The 18,409-nt window shown below is 36.3% G+C and overlaps 1 protein-coding gene across 1 annotated transcript in view; it reads left to right on the plus strand.

The window, feature by feature from the left end:
• Nucleotides 1-16,357, plus strand: part of LOC149578283 (uncharacterized) — a 91,445-nt gene extending 75,088 nt beyond the window's left edge. The window contains exons 2-4 of the mRNA XM_089828085.1: nt 15,382-15,450; nt 15,644-15,750; nt 15,848-16,357. Coding sequence (XP_089684211.1) covers nt 15,382-15,450; nt 15,644-15,750; nt 15,848-16,114 — 443 coding nt within the window. The 3' untranslated portion in view covers nt 16,115-16,357. The remainder of the gene's footprint in view (nt 1-15,381; nt 15,451-15,643; nt 15,751-15,847) is intronic.
• The last annotated feature ends 2,052 nt before the right edge of the window (nt 16,358-18,409 follow it).

The following is an 18,409-nucleotide window of genomic DNA, read 5'->3' on the forward strand; positions in this document are numbered from 1 at the left end:
CAGCTGCAAGTATGTATCCATCTTCTGCACCCAAGCTCGTGCGGTCATCTTCCTTGAAGCATCATAATAAGGTAAAGAAAGTTTCCCAACTTTCTTTCTCAGCTCAAGGTTTTGACTTTGTCCTCCTGATCTAGGCATGCGTCTCATCCTCAAGTCCAAGTAATCTCTAAGGCTTGAAATTCCGGTCCGCTGGCCTCCCAATCCCTCCTGAACTGATCCTGTAACTCCACAATCTGCGGTTCATTAATCGGCTGAACTGGATCTCTGGGTGGGAAGGTGGGTAGAAGAGGTCTCGAGCTGCTTGTTTGAGCTGGACGTGCAACATGTATAAAGTTATCAGCCTCATTTCCATTGTTTTGATATCCATTATTACCATTAATGTTGTCTCGGCCTATATTATCATTGCCTCTATTATTGTTGTTTCCATTATTGACATCACTTGGATTAATATTGATGCCCATCTGTCTAGCCATTAGCTGCAATATCATATCCATTCACCTATTTTGCTCCTGTTGCATCATATCCATTCACCTATTCTGCTCTTGTTGCATCCGTTGCCCCTCCTCTAATGTACCCAATAACTTGAACATTACATTTTCTTGATCTGGACCGATATTCCTATCATCTCGGTCACCCATACTGCTGTCTTGTTCAAAGAATATCTCCTCCGTGTTTGTATGACTAGATTGTATGTTCCTCTACACCGATGAACTACCCTGTTCTTTCTGCAAGTCTGAAATCCTTTTTCTTGCTCTGGTATTGTGAAAATTATAAAGCCTTTGTCGCATGCTCAAACATAGATGCTGAAGATCTTCACAGGATGGCAGGACTTGTAGCTCTGATACCACTATAATGGGCACCCTAGAAATGCCCAAAAACTGAACCAACTGCTGGAATATTTTTTTTTTGCAAATTGAAGATTGAACCGATGCTGAAATTATATTAATTCTCAAAATGATAAAATCAATTACAAAGCAATGTATTCCAAAGGCCAAACCCCAAGGGAATGACATCTAGAATGTTACAAGAGAGGATGAAAGTCCTTTATTGCCAAGAAAGATATGTGAGTCACACATCCAAGTTCTTATCAAATGTCATTCACAAAAATCCGATGCTCAACAATGAGACTCTCACCCCTATTTATCCTTTTCCTTCACCCTTCTAGAAGGAACTAAAACATTAATTAATTGCAAGTGCTAGAAGCTTCCCCCTTCCAATAATTAATGCACTCTTTAGAAACTCCTCCCTTACAATACAAAAATTAATTGTGCTTCTAGAAAATTAAATTACTAGAGGATTCCACCTTTCAAATAATTAATATACACTCTAGAAGCTTCTCCCTTGTAATACATTAATTAAATATAAAGTCAACTTTTAATTTTTAATTTTATTTTATTTAATGACTTTATAAGAAATTAATTTAATTTCCTCTTATGCTCCACTTAGACTTTGGAGAACGTGAAGGCTAAAAGCTGGGGTCATTACATATCTCATCTTGAAGGGCCTCCATTACACCTATTAGAGATTTCCACAGTTCTCTTTTGTCCCTACTTTGCACAGGACCATAAACATTTATCATATTGAATTCTACTTCAAGCTGTTTAGATCTTAACTTTAACCATTGCCAATTGCTTTCCTCTTGCATTACAACAGCATTAACCGAGTCCTTCCATAACACACTCACACCTCCAGAAGATCCTTCTGCCGCAACCCATTCACTACACCATTTTCCAAAATTTCTCTTTACTCTTGCTACATCTTCCCTTTTAATCTTTGTTTTCTGCAAAAGGACAATATCCAGTCTCGCTTGATCAAGGCCTTTCTTGATCAAATGAATTTTGTTAGAGGCATTGCAGCCCTTGACATTCCAGGATAGGAGCTTCATCCTCTTTAGGAAGGGGTCTTTCCCCTTCCCGTTTTCAGTTTACTTTGACCTCTTGCACTTTCAACTATTTGGATTAGTGCATTTATAGTCCGTCTCCCTCTTTTTTGACTTTCCCCAACCTGAATTTTATGATTCTTTTGTTCAGTTTTAGCTAGAGTTCTCTTTTCTTTTAGAGTACTTTCATCATTCAACCCTAAGAAATCCTCCTCCCTTAATTGTCCATCCTCCTTATCCAGATCTTCCTCCTCCGAACTCTCTTCTGTGCAAGAATCTTTAGTGGAACACCCCTTCAAGTTTCTTATAGGGGAATCTTCCTTCTTTAGCACTCTTACTCTCTATTTTTAATCCAATCTTCTTTATTCCTATATTATTTCATGTTACTTCCACATCTGCTTCCACATTCTTCTTTGTAGTCATTACACTTCTCCACACCTTGTTTAAAATAATGAATTAAATCTTTGTATTTATATCTTCACAAAACCTTTTATTGAAAGGTTGTGATCTTTAAGACCAACTGTCCATTTCTAATAATTAAATTATTCTCTCTTTCAAATTGATTGATTAATTTTAATCATATTGTTATATTGTTGTTGGTTCCTCCACATCTTCCAAAGTTCCAGCGGCTCATGAATGAGGACATGACAAACAAGGCTTTCGTGTTTCGTCTGGATGAAACATTTCTCACTTATACTATGAAAACATGAATACGTTTGAGTATCCTAAGGTCCTTCCCTAGTCCAAGTCACAGCCATAAGTCTCTGCATAACATTAATATAACATGATATCCAGGATACATCTCTTGAGTCAAGGTCAATGATCTTGTCATTTGCTTGATATCGCTCTGATCATATTCTTCTTCTTATATTCAGATTTGACGGCATATGATTTGTGTGTATCTGCTGAGTATTTGATGGATACTGGTAATACTTGGGGTTGATGTCTCAAAGTATTCTTTCCTCATTTTAATTTTGCTGCTAATACTCTAGTCTTTATCTTCTTCGTGAGATAGCCCTGGAGTATGGTCGTATTGATGACCTATGGGCCACTGGAGATTTGCATGTTATTTCTATAGAAGTTGTGTTCATCATATGCCCTCCATGACTCGTGACTGGCCAATCTGCCATATATGTTTTTGTTTCCCCTTCATTCTATGCTCGATCTATATTGCTGAGTTGCATTTGCTCTGACAACGTTGAGTTGGATAATTTATTTCTTCCAAGAGTTTGACATAAATCTTCTGAGTGTCTACGTGGACGACACGACTCCCTTTCCTTGTATACAATTACTTTATTGTTTACCTTTGATTTAATGCTCTGATAACTGCATTCTATTTCCTGAAAACTGGGAGATCCATTGTTTTATTCCTCTTCGATGATCTTGTATTCTAATATTATGCTGGACTTTATATTGCACTTTGTCTCATCATTTTTAGTCATCTTGTCATTGACATCATCGCTGAATATAAACCTCCATTGTTTGTGTATTTTAATCATCAATGTTTGATGTTAAATATATATATCTGCTGACCTGACTTCCATCATTCTACGGTAGCAAGTTTTGATTTATCCTGCTGTATGTTATTCAAAATATATATTATTGGATGCTGCGTCAACTTCTATTTGTTGATGCCTCTGTTTAACTTCCATTGCTTAGTCATCTTATTCTGAACAGATTATTTCTCATTCACTCACTGGAAAATGTATATCGGCTGAAGATTTTGTTTGTTATCGCTGAAAACTCACATTCCTTATTTAATTAGCAACTTCATTAGATTTCTTCATTCGATACATGTCTCCTATCAGGTCTTCCATTTATTATCACTGCCTTTATATTAATTAATGCTGCTGTTGAGTTTATTCACGAGGTCGCTCCTAAAAACTTTACTAGTTATTGCTGTTCTTATCGGGTGGACTTTAGGTAGTTCTTCTTTCTATATTACCACTGTTTTGTCTATGTCTCCACTATTTCTTGTGCTTCCATAGACTGTCTGGTTTTTCAATAATTTTCTGTGATACTAAACAGCACATCTATATTGTCTTCTTTGATACTAAATGATATGTTTTAATTTCAGTCATCTTACATGATATTTTCTTTCACAAATCTTATTTGCCTTTGAGAAGTTAATGTATCTTCTTATCTTAATGCACATATGTAATTGCTATGTAACCAAATATAGTTTTCCTTTATCTCATTACCTTTATTTTCATTCTCTTGGAGCAGGCTTCCCACTATATCTTAATGTTAGTAATTTATACAGCTTTTTGATGCATTTATGTGCCTTCTAAAATGGTCACCGATAGGCATATATGATCAATGTGAAGCATTCATCATTGAGAACATATTTGAAACTTTCATAACTATTAGAATGCTATATCCTTATCGTTGCTTTATGATTATGTAATGTCCCCATTTTTAGCAAGTTCCTACGGTTGGCTAGGTCAGTTCACCATCGCGACTCTTGTGAGCTGACAGTAGAATTTGAGGGACTTAGTTGTGTGGTTATGGGCTTTCCAACAGCCTATGGTGTGTTTTGGCTCTGTTTGAGGAACTTACTATTTATAGTAAGTCAATTTGTTGGTTCCGATGAGCTGAGTTGAGTCAAAGGAGTTGGAGGATGCTCTCAATTTTTATTTCAGGCTTTTGATTTGGGCTCCAAGAATCTTGGAGGGAGCATCTATTTATAGTTAGCCACCCCTTCAGGTGTATTCATCATCTTTCATCATCAGGATCACTTTGGTGTTGTCAGATTTTGATTTTGATGCTTCTTTAGTTGTTTTTGCAAGATGAGTGAATTATTATTATTATTTATCTAAATATGCCGAGGTTGCTATTTTTGTTAGTATTGTTGGTTGGTCACCTCAGTATCATAGCTCGTTGGAACCGGGACGAAAAATTTTAAATCATGGGAACAAGAAATAGTGGCCTTACATGTGAGAATTTGAAGTTATGGTGGAAAAGGTCATTTTCATAGCCAAAAGAAATTAATAAATTAGTTTATAATGACACTTTATTATGTTTTAATGTTGTGTGTGGGAAGCTTCTTATGTGAAGTTCATTTGGGAAATTTCGTGCCATTTGGAGATTATAAATATGAGCCTATTTGATGAGTAAAGCATTCGATTGATTATTTTATTTTGTTGCCTGCGAAGAGTTTCTGAGTTTGCCGATTTCTTTGCCCTTGCTGAAGTATAAGGGTTTGGAATTAAGAAGTGCTTGGTAATTCACAATTGAGGTATTGTGAATTAATTCTGAGAATTGTCTTAACTAAATTATAGTATTTCCCGACTGTTATGTATTGTACCTGGGAATTTCATTGTGGCGGGAGAATTTGTGATTTGGAACGCCATTATTATCTGTTGTTTGGTGTGGTTAAAGAGGAATCTACTGTGGCTGTCATCCCTATATTTGGCAGTGATTTTAGACTTTGTGGAAGGCTGCAATCAATTATTGAAGGGAAGCAATCAGGTTTTAGAACACCTGCGATTATAAATGAGGAGCATGTATTTCTGAACCTACGAGTAAATTGGATTATTTTTTGAGAGCTACAATCCATATTTCATCTGTTAAAAGTCAATTTCCAGGTTCATTATTGCAGTCTTGTAAATTTCCATAAGTCAATTTTTAAATTGGATATTAGTAGCATTGCCATCAATTGTAGAATTATTTCTGAATTGTTTAGTGGTGTTCATTTGTCCAAATTGATAAAGACTTAATCACTTAAAATTGTGAGTAGCTGGCTGCGAATTTAAAGCATTATTTATTGAGTTGCCTGCCAAATGTTTGACAAAATATCAAATTGTTGATTAACAAAAGCAAATTTATGTTTGTTAAGGATATAGCCTGTTGAGGGTTTTTACAGTGGTATCGGTGCGGTTTCTTGCCAGCCTGCATGAATTGGGCTAAGTTCTTATTTTATTCGGTGTTGACTTTAAGATTTTTAGATATGATTTCTAGAGTGTCCAGCACTTTATTTTCTCTAGCTATGGATAGACACAGGACTGACATTTCTAGAAGTCAGTGGAGTAATGAGGAAGTGAGTGCAAGAAAGAATGCCTTGCAGGAGAGTTTGGAGAAATTGAAGCTTCTTCAACAGAGGTTGGTAGAGAGCTTGTAGGATCTTGCGATAGTTGAGAGGGTAGCAAGGTATATGGTTTTCGCCTTTAGAAGGCCGACATCGAGGTTGCAGGGAAGGAAGTTTGAGTTTTCCCCGATAGGTGTCCATGATGCTGATGTACCTATATTTAGTACGACACCTACTAGCCCCATCCGTAGTGTTGATGATGGACTCATTTCATAGAGATTAGTAGATGTGTCAGTGCCCTTGGTGGATAGCGGCATTGAGCTTCAGCAGGTTGATGCTCCTAGAGTTGTTGCAGCTAGTACAGAGATAGTTGATGTAGTTGTTACTACTGACACTTCTGGCTCTCTCTAGGAGGGGATTATTATTGGAGATTTGTATGTGAGTTATCATAGTGTTACTCCAGTACAGGAGGCAATGGCTTCCAGGTGGGACCAATGCATGTATGGAGTCACCAAGCTGTGATGTTGGTGATTTGTATGTTACAACAGAGTCAGTAGATGTGGGTTCATGCTCTAGTGTTATTGATTCACAACTTGACGTTGAGTCATGTGTGCAGTATTAGGTGTCAGTAGTTGAGGCTTTATTAGGAGATGTGGATGCAGATAGTATGGACGCATCTGATGATACATTTGATGATGCTGAGTTGCACCGGGTACGATATCCCTTGCTAGGTATCAGTTGAGGACTCTGAGGAGGTTTTGGATGGGTCCTAGAACCAGTGTTTATAGGATTTATCTTTTGAGGTGGAAGTTGAGACGTGGGGATATTGATATTGTCAAGGCCTCTATTTCTTCAGATGAGGAGTTGATTGAGGTACATAGTAGTTATATCTCAGATGCAAAATTGTGCAAAGTTGATAGCACACATGCAATGAGTGATCTTGTGGTGGGTAGTTCTGATTCGTTTTCCTATCACAGTGCAGTTAGTGAGACAGAGAGCTTGCATAGGAGGTAGGGGTTATAGAGGCATCATGTGACTTGTCAACTGAAGGTGAGTGATAGTGACATTTCTTCAACTCTTGAGCATTATGATGCTATTCGTCAGATGCTAGCTACATCTAGTTGGGGTGCTCCTGTGTTAGATGAGCACGGTGATAGTAGTATTTCCCTAGCAGAGGTTCATACGCTTCGAGAGGCTGTCAGGATCTTGAAGCATAGTTACTCTCAGTTAGTTGTTGATAGGGATTACCTTCTGGAGTGGGGTAGCACCTGTTATGAGACATTGTTAGGGAAATAGGAGGAGGTAGATGAGCTTACCCAGGAGCTTTAGGTGACTGTGGACTCTCTTTAGTATACTCAGTTGGCTCTTCAAGAGTCACAGTCACTGTTGGATGAGGTTATCGTGGAGTTAGAGTGGGTATAGTCGACATTAACCCCAAACCATGTCCAGTTATATATTGTGGTTGGCGGTGAGTTTTCTTCCACGGTTGGGGATGAGGGATGTGATGATGTGGCCAACACATCCGTCTAGCATATGCGTGCAGTAGGTACAAAGGAGGTGAGAGCATCAAGGAAGACGAGCTCTCATGGTGATTTGCTTCCTTCAATCGGAAGCGGATCTATTTCTTCATTTCATACACTTGGTACCATTAGATAGATGGTAGTGCCACATTTTTAGAGGGATTAGTTGTGGGTTGTAAGTTGATGCTTTCACATATAATTTCTACTGCATAGAGTCCTTCATGGAGTATCTATTGGAGAGTTTAGATGGGAGGGAGGATTCATACAGTGTCTAAGGGTACTCTCATCTGAGGTTCTCGTGCTATTCAAAGGTTGGCAGGAAAGATTGTAGAGACTTTGTCTACTATGCTTCCCCATAGGGATTTTGAGGTTGGGTTTGCTGAGAGGGTTGCCTAGGATCTTGCCTGGCCAATAGTTTGGAGTCAAAGAGTGTAGCCATCTTCTGATTCCTAGTTTGATGATAATGAGCCGTTGACAGAGATCGAGATTTTTTATCGACATTACATTGTGAGGAGTGCTCATCATGTTTCTTATGATCCACAGGTAGAGGATTTGGTTTCACGTTGGTGTGGGTTGGCTCTAGTTTCATGCCATCCATTATGGGATGGGTTAGCACCATCTTTTGCAGACGAGATTGATAACTGCAAATTAGACCCCTTGCAGTATCTACACACCCAGGATAGATTGGCAGAGGTTGGAGTTGCTGGTAGTGTTTTAGGTACATATGGTTGTTACCATCTCCATAGTGCAGTTGGGTATGAGTATCAATTTGATGGGGACTTAGGTGTGGACAGAGTTGGTATTTTAGTTGGGTTGAGTTGCGATGAGTTGTAGCCTTCATCGGCGCCTTAGGTCAATTTTCAGAGGATTCTAATGTTGATGTCCGTTATTTGGGTGTTGGTGCCAGAGGAGTTGTTTTTACATTGGAGGGATAGTACGCAGTTCTACCTTTGGGATCTAGGTGGATTGTGATGTCCATTTTGCTCTAGGATTGCTTGGGGACAAGCAATCTTAGGGAGGGAGGACTGTAATGCCCCCATTTTTAGCAGGTTCCTGCGGTTGGCTAGGTCAATTCACCATCGTGACCCTCGTGAGTTGACGGTAGGATTTGAGGGTCTTCGTTGTGTGGGTATAGGCTTTCCAGCATTCTATGGTGTGTTTTGGCTCCATTTGAGGGACTTACTATTTATAATAAGTCATTCTGTTGGTTCCAATGAGCTGAGTTGAGTTAGAGGAGTTGGAGGATGCTCTCAATTTTTATTATAGGCTTCGGGTGTGGGCTCCAAGAATCTTGGAGGGAGCGTTTATTTATAGTAAGTCACCTCGTTAAGTCAATTGTTGGTTCCAATGAGCTGAGTCGAGTCAGAGGAGTTGGAGGATGCTCTCAGTTTTTATTTTAGGCTTCCAGTTTGGTCTCCAAGAATCTTGGAGGGAGCGTCTATTTATAGTAAGTCACTCTGTCAGGTTCATTCATCATCTTTCATCATCAAGATCACTTTCATGTTGTCAGATTTCGATTTTGATGCTTCTTTAGTTGTTTTCGCAAGACGGGTGAATTATTACTATTATTCATCTAAATACACTGAGGTTGCTATTTTTGTTAGTGTTGTTGGTTGGTCACCTCAATATCATAGCTCGTTGGAATCGGGACGAAAAGTTTTAAGTCATGGGAACAAGAAACAGTGGCCTTACATGTCAGAATTTGAAGTTATGGTGGAAAAGGTCATTTTCGAAGCCAAAAGCAATTAACAAATTAGTTTATAATGACACTTTATTATGTTTTAATGTTGTGTGTGGGAAGCTTCTTAAGTGAAGTTCATTTGGGAAACTTTGTGCCATTTGGAGATTATAAATATGAACCCATTTGATGAGTAAATCATTCGATTGATTATTTTCTTTTGTTGCCTGCGAATAGTTTGAGTTTGCCGATTTCTTTGCCCTTGCTGAAGTATAAGGGTTTGGAATTAAGAAGTGCCTGGTAATTCACAGCTGAGGTATTGTGAATTAATTCTGAGAATTCTCTTATTGAAATTATAGTAATTCTCGACTGTTATGTACTATACTTGGGAATTTCATTGTGGCTGGAGAATTTGTGATTTGGAATGCCATTATTGTTTGTTGTTTGGCGTGGTTAAAGAGGAATCTACTGTGGTTGTCATCCCTATATTTGGCAGCGATTTTAGATTTTGTGGAAGGCTGCCTTCAATTATTGAAGGGCAGCAATCAGGTTTTAGAGCACCTAGGATTATAAGCGAGGAGCATGTATTTCTGAACCTGCGAGTAAATTGGATTATTTATTGAGAGCTGCAATCCATATTTCATCTTTTAGAAGTCAATTTCTAGGTTCATTATTGCATTCTTATAAATTTCCAGAAGTCAATTTTTAAATTGGATATTAGTAGCATTGCCATCAATTGTAGAATTACTTCTGAATTGTTTAATGGTGTTCATTTGTCCAAATTGATAAAGACTTAATTAAAATTGTGAGCAATTGGCTGTGAATTTAAAGCATTATTTATTGAGTGATAATAATTTGCCTGCCAAATGTTTGACAAAATATCATACTGTTGATTGACAAAAGCAAATTGATGTTTGTTAAGGATATAGCCTGTTGAGGGTTTTTACAGATTTTGTGGCTTATTCAAAGATACATGTCATTTTTCCTTTGATATTAACAAGTCTTGTTCATTCTTGACATTAATGAGGAATGTTATCTTCTTTCCAACACTTCCAATTGAACACCTTGATATTAATGACAATATTATCTTCATGCTATTGACATCAATGGCAATGTTTTCATCACTTTTGATATCATCCGGAATATGATCCAACAAGAAGTATCAATCATATGATATTCGTCATACTTATATTCTCTTAGTATGTGCATTGGCATCGTGTCCATGACACCTACTAGGAAAACATTTTCTCTATATCATATCCTATAGTAGGATAGGTGTTATTTGATTTTCGAGACAACAATTGAATGTAGTCCATCATGAATAGTAATTAGATTGTCATGATCTCTGGGACAACAACTTAATGTAGTCCATCACAAAAAGTAATCATGATCTCCGGGACAACTTAATGTAGTCCATCATGATAATAGGACAAACCATTGTTAAGATTGTCACCTTACAACAAGGACCATAATCAAACATTGATTAAAGACACCTTTCATAATGTTTTTTAGCAAAATCATGGAGTAACTCACATGATATCCACCATGAACCATGTCAAAGTGGATCCAACATAGCTCCTCCTAGAGGGTGGAACAAGGTGCTTTCACCCCAAACTTATTTCACATAGAGAAGAATGCATTATAAGGGATTGCACTTGGAACTTCTTCTTCACAAAGAATCACTAATCTTTTCTCCTTGTTGAGGTTACTTCTGATAAATGTCAAAAATTCCATTTGAATCTAATATCAACTTTTGAGCTCCTTGTTTAAAGTTACCTCTGATGAAGAGTCAGATGTTAGGCTCCCTCAGGTTAACTGAAATATATCCTTTATCTGCTCCCTCTTTGTCCAAGGTTGTCTCGAATGAACTGTCATGCTCCCTTTTAATATAGAAGGATACTCATAATCTCAATCATCAAAGATATTCGCTTCAAGAGGTTTGCTTTATCCAGCATGATCATCAGATGACTAATGAATTCTATATCAAAACTTGTTTGAAGCTATTGTCATAAGATTGAGTTCTGCACAATATTTGATAACATGTGTAAAGTACCAACCTTCTTTTCCTACAAGAACAACCTCAGAGACAAAGGAAAAGGTTGAGGCACATAACTCTTATAGTATGTATAGAACTACAAATACGAGAGAGACTACAATGAGTAGATAAATGTAATACTCAAAGATAAGAATACTTATCTGCACATGAGGGTTCATAGATATTTGAGAATGGAACATCTCTCTAAAGATGGTTCAAGTGGGAATGGAACATTGTTTATTATCCGCCCCCCACCTCCCCACACAATGTAAAATTCCCACTCTTATATCGCCAAACAATCAAATACGGCAAACTTCTTTCTGTTTTTATTTTTCTTCTTTGCAAAGAATCATCCTGAGGATCAAGGAAAAGAACAAGAGCATAATAAACCAAATAATTCTTATATTACATGCATGGATATAGCTAAGAGATTGACTACGATATGCAAATAAAAGTAGTAGTCAATACTTATCTCAAGATGCTCATTAAGATCCTTCCTAATGCAATCTGCTTGTTTCTTCCTTCCTGTTTGTTAGATACTCCTAAAGAATTCCTCATTATCCTATTCGAAAGGGAGCACTCATTTCCTAGCAAACACACCCACGAGAGCTGATGTCATCGGGATTAACATAACGAATCACTCTAGTATCATTGACACCAGTTCTTTGTTATTTTGTCAATGGCAGTAAGTCAATCCAAACTCTCTCCATAATTTTCTGCTAATAGAATACGATTGCTCTTCCAATAGTAATCACTCTTGTCTTGAAATGATGGGTTATGACAGATCAGGTATTCATGAATCATTATTATTGAAGATTGCTTCAAATATGGATATCCATGCATAGAATAATTAGCCACCAGGATTGCTTAGTTCTACATGATGACTATATGGATAACTTGGACCAATTCTTGCTTAACTCTGCATGATGAAATTCATATCTCTAAATGACTATAGCCTTGACATTCTCCAAGACTAAGTTTAACATAATACAAGGATCTTTGAATTATTTGATATAAGGAGTGGTTGTAATCATATTATCATTGTGACAATGATGCTTTGATGCTTCATACACCATATTGATAGTGGTGTAATTATCATGTAGTAGATCTTATTGCCATCTCTCAAATTGTTTCCTTGACTGTTTAATGAAGGCCAAATCTCTACTCATAGCTTGACAATTCATGATAAAAACTTAACTATACTTCTCTGTGACTCTGTTTTTCATCTAAACGCAAATGCAGTCACTGTACTGCTATAGACCCTTTTTTTGGCTTGGAAATTTATAACAATTACTTTGAGCTCTCTTTTCTCACTAAAATTTGTATACAATTTTCTTAATAAATTTTAATTCTTATCTGTACAGAATTTTGAAGGTGGCATTGTTCCCTATCCTGAAAATGCAAGACATTCTTGAATTACTTGTGACTGAGCCCAAGCCACAAAAGGAAATGGCCACAACAGCAGCTCCAAGACAAATTGTCCCACCAGTACCATTGCTTTTAACAACCATGTAACAAATAGATAAATACAGTGGTTGCAATAGCTTTCAATTATTGAGACATTCATTCAGACGTAGAATAAATATGCCCAGTACAAAACACAGTATTATCTGCAACCTTTAATCGTTGTTACTCAATAGGATGTATGAACTCCCATTAAGTGCTGTTGTGGCCACATGGAGAAGAACACACACATTATTTTCATCTTCGTTCCAGAATCTGCCTGCTGAAGGTTGTTTGTAATGACCAATGGCAAACAATACAAAGGCATCGATGCAAGCATACTTGATCTGCTTCTGCTCTTGATGGTAAGCTTTTGTATATAGATCCTGAATGCCTGAGAAATGGTGAATACTCTACCAAATCTGATTATACCAAACATCTCCCTTAAAGATAAGAATCGGCAAAAATCTGCTGGTAAACAGATTTGTCACTGTGAGTGCTTCTTCAAAAATGACTCCGTTCGCCCGAGGAGCAGTGACAACCGCACCAACAGTTGGATAGATTGGAGCTCCATCACTATCAAACTGCAACCTTCCTCTGCATTTGAGAGGAGAAGCTCCTTTAGATTATGGGTGTATTTGTATTTTTTGAGTACTTTTCACCCGAAAGTACAAAAAGGAGACAGAGAAAAACTAAAGAAAATGGTTAACATAAACCCCAAGAACAAACATACGAATACTAGTTGAGACTTATAATGTAGAATGATTACAAAGGTTTTTTTTCGTATACAATATAATGATGATGAAATAAGAATACAAAACATTGACATAGGAAAATATAGGGTATTCTAATACATCCACATCAAGCTACCACAAGATGGATGCATTTCATCAAATCAATTACATAGAATGAAAAGGATATAGAATTCCACCATTACAAAAGAGAGTGCACACATCACATACGAGAAGTATGCAATAATAATTGGACACAGACATATGACTAAATGCATTCATCTTTGTTCTTTTGAAAATATACAAGTTAAAAGCATTTTTGTACATGGTGTGGATCTAAAAGAATTTCTCTGTAGTTTCCCCTTTGCCAAATAGTCCTCCCTTTTATATAGCAAAAGGCCTTGTATATTAAGGCTCTTCTTGATAACCAACTCATAACCACTTAACTACTTTCCTAACTACTTAGGATAACTACCTAGAGAAACCACCTAGGATAGCTAACCAAGTGATCACTTAGAGTAACTACCCATTTACAAGCAAGTTAGGATTTACCGAACTTTTACAAAAATAAGATTCAAAATCTTTTACCCAACTTTTACAAAAATAAGTCCAAAATCTAACTTTAGTTACAACAAATGACATAAGTCACTTTTACAAAAACAAAAGATGTCTTCAAACCTATGCCTTTGGAAAATGACCAAGTGATTGATGAGATGGACGTAGTTTTCAATCTCCAACCATTTTATCTTGAGGCTTTATGAAGATCTTTCTGAAATTGTGTATTGTCTGAACTTGTTCTGCTCCTTGTGTGGCAACATTTGATAACTCATTGATCCTTAAAGATCCTATTTATAATACAACCTGTGCATCATCTGGAACATATAACAATCAATTTAGGGTTTTTCTGATGTGCTTAGTCATCTTTATTTGCTTTATTCGTACTTCATGTTATCTTACCATCTGTCCATATGGAGATACAAAATATCAACATATTCATTCGTAAAGAAAAATTGTGATATTCCCCATAAGAATTAATAAACTCAGGCTTCACACTACACTTATTGATTGATATATCAACCATTAGTAAAAACGTGTAGTCGTTCATTTTAAGCAGTCATGCATTTTATGAGATGACATCTCATTGTGGAATATCTTTGATTCCTCATGTTGTGCTGATGCTCACTAGAGAATATCTGACCAGAACATCCTTGCCAACCCTGATTATACCGTACCAAGATCACATTTATTTTTGGTATTAAACAACTTGAGCCAATGCTAGGACTGTGGAGAACACTGACAAAGTTTGCAAAACTCCTAATTGCACTAACCAATTTGTATTTGATTAAACGTCTCCAAACACTCTTCAACCATTTCAATCTGCATATTTCCATTTTTTGATCTGGAGAGAAGATGCTGGCTAAGGTTGCTAAATAAAGCATTACGTGTGTTGATTGCATTTGATTTTGACTATGATAACTTACAAAGATCCGTCCACCAGAATTCTTTGATTTTTGACAAATGACAATAATCTGTTCAAAAGCTTGGCATCATTTTATACAGAATGGTGGTAAAGGTGGGGACTACTTCTTGATGTACATGATCAATAGATATAGAGCTTTCAAAAATGATGAGAAAAGACAATGTACTTTGGCTTGATGCTTCTCATATTGCTTCCATTGCCATTGTCCTTGCATATTGCAGTATGCAGTTATATGAGTTGTTTGAAATTGGAAATATTCTTAATATGCAACATTTGAAAGATTTCTAATTTTTTAACATCCATACCCCACAGTTTTATAATATTTTAAGCTCGATATCTTGGATCCCATCACCTTTTACCTCACCAAAAGAGCCCTGTATCTCTATAGAAAACTTCAACAGTTGTTTAAGATCGGAGTGGCTTTGAGCAAGATTGTGTTTATACAGCTTCACGGAATTCACATGATTTGGTTATGAAAAATAATGAGACATTTTGGAAGATGGGCACTTAAATGTTAGGTGGGGTTTTAGAAGACTGCATGACACAATGATTTCTTCATTTTAAAACTAACAATCAAATGAATTGCAGGGCTTTCTGGGAACACAAATGAGCGAGTTTTAAAAGATATGTTCTCACGCTATGGTGAAGTGGTTGATGGTAAGAGCATGCCTTTTCCATTTTATTGTTCACTGAGCTAATATTTGTAATGACTCATTTATTTCATCCTGTTGCTGTTCAATGTCTTTCCTCAATAGCTTGTCTCTTGTCCACTCTTTTGCATTTGGCATTTACATAAACTAATTTGTTTCATAACGATATGTATTATAATGGTCATGAAATTTGCTTGCAGCTAGGGTGATGATTAATTCTCAAACTGGATGGTCAAAAGGGTATGCATTTGTGCAATTTGCTTCTGAAATAGAGGCAGATGTTGCTGTAAACCAAATGGATGGTCGGGTATGTTTCTCCTATGCTCTGGAAGTCAGCAGGATGCATCTTTACTTACCTTTAAAAATATGTTTTATTTGTAATATTCAGTTCATTTCATTTGCAGGCATTGGATGGCAAAAAAATTATTGTAAATTATGCACGACCTAGTTTTCAGGATACTCGTGTGGATCCTCCAAGGGCTGTAGGTCCTCCACAGATTCTGGAGGAGAATAAGAAGGAAAAGGTAAGGAAAAAGGCTCTTCAAAAGGCTGTGAGTTCGATGTCACAGGCTTCAAATGTGCAAAAGAAAATGAATGAGAATGGAGGAAAGAAGAAAAAAAGCCCATCAAGCTTGAAGAGACAAACACCTATTGGAGAGTTTAATGAGTAAAGGAAAACCACAAACATGGTTTTTGTCTGTGGTCAAATTTGTTAGCATATAATTCTTGGGTTGCAGTTCCATCATTTGGAGGAGCTTCTAGAAAAATATTTTAATATTTTTATCAATAAGTTGATGGTTACAGGTCATTTGAATGTAATATAAGATTGCACTTTCATGGTGCAGACATGCTTATATGCAAAAATAAACTATGTAGATAATTAATGCATAGATTGCCTTTAGCCACCTACTAAATCACTGTTTCTACGTGTGCTCTACATTGTCTGAACGGTGGGACGATGATCCTACAAGATAGCAAACTAGAAAGGTGAGACTAGTACAAGAAGATCATAGAATAGTAACTTGTGCTGGGAGTAGCGTGTCATGTTTAACCTAATCCAAGTATTTGGAGAGTACAGACTAATTTAATGGAAACCAAATAATGACAGTTCACAAGTATATAAACGAATTTATAAGTAGCTACAAACAGTATTTTTAAAAAACTATGAAATTTTAAGTCCACAAACTACCTTTAACTTTATTCACACAGCAAACAGACTTTGGATCTTATTGTGCAATTGAAATGAAGGGTGATACGTTTATTTTTTCAATTTTAATTTTTAATAACAAATATAGTACAAAACATTGTAAGATAGCTCAAGAAAACTCTGAAATCTCCAAGATATATCTAGACTAAATATGAAGCTTCTAAATTATTCTGCATGATTCATTCTTAATGAAAACAAAGAGTAACTAGACAACTCTAAGCTTAGAGTCACCTTGACGATCTTTAAAATCCTGAGTTTATATTAACCAATGAATATCTTGAATAATTCGAGTACAATCACAATCATCATTAGAAACCCTTGTCAAAATACATAAACAATCCCTCACATTTCGAACTTAACATGGGAAAATGAATGCACCTTGCTGTTAATGACAAAAATTTGAGTCTGAGTAATTCAAACTTGTACAGGCCTGATTTTCTTGGTTTGATCAGATCTTAATGCTTTCAATCCATCAAGATTTAGGAATATTTCAAATTTGCTTCCCAATATCAATGTTGTTTTCTTCAAGATTTGAAGGAATAATCAATTTTTTGCTGCCGGGTCTTTATTCTCTTAATCTACCCCTTTGAGTATTTGTTTTGAATTGGATTCAACATTCAATTTATGTATGTCTTGATACCAATAGTTATGTGTCTTGATTTGGGCTGACCTAATCTCTTAAAGTCAATTAAATTAAAACATATATTTTCATTCCATAAGCAAGCGGATATTCTTCACCAAAAAAGCCTTTCAAATACTCTGCAACTTAAAATCAAATTTGATCGAGTAATAGTTGCCATTAATACTTATACTTCAGAATTTAGTGAGATTGTTTCTTTTTAGGCTGACCTTTTTTCTAATTTAGTTTGTTGAAGGTTCCAAAAATGTCTTCGGTTGAGAGCTAAAGATTGAGGGATATCTATTCTGCCAAAGTTTTCACTTGGGGCACAATCTTTGACTACATTCCTTATGGTGTCGGAGCCACCGACTCAACAAGACATGATTAGTAATGGGCTCATTTAGAACCATTCAACTTCACCAGTACACCAAGGGCTAATGATACTAATGTCTTTTAAAACATTATTTATCAAATATTTTGAAGGAGATTGGATAAACTTCATAAATCATAGGGCAATAGGGCAAGCTATGAAGTCAATTTTTGAAATACACAAAGTTCAACTGTCCATACATGCATTTCAGATTCCGCGTCCCATTGGGAAGAAGTCATAGAGTTTTTTCGGAATTCTATTGTACTAGGGCAAACAACACAAATATTTTTGGATTTGATAGCTCGATTGAGTGAGATCCTAGTGATTTTTGAAATTTCACATCAAGTTGTGCAAAATACATGAATCTCTTTTGGAAATTCATCAAGCATTGGGCAAAACTGCTCGATATTTTACCAAATTAAGCATGAATTAGCACTAGCTCTTAGGGGTTGCAAAAATTTGATTTAAACAAGGCACTTGCACAAGGAAAGCATGACGAAAATGGAGCATAAATGAGGTAAATATATTGGGCACCAAGCATAAATAAGGGATGAATAAGTTGCCTCCATTGTGTATTGGGCAAAAATGTTGCATAAATAAGGAACTGAACATAAGTGCAAATAAAAAATTCTACCCAAACAAGGTGGATAGACTAAGTTCAGGGAAAAATTCTAGTACAAATAAGATTCCAACCTAGATGGGTGGTTGGAAATTAAGTTCAAATAAGGCTCATGTATCTGATTGAGGTTTGAAATTAGTGGGTGCTGAAG

Source organism: Cupressus sempervirens, chromosome 1 (assembly GCF_028749045.1).
Source record: "Cupressus sempervirens isolate cs-2001-9-10 chromosome 1, ASM2874904v1, whole genome shotgun sequence".
NCBI classification, from domain to species: domain Eukaryota; kingdom Viridiplantae; phylum Streptophyta; class Pinopsida; order Cupressales; family Cupressaceae; genus Cupressus; species Cupressus sempervirens.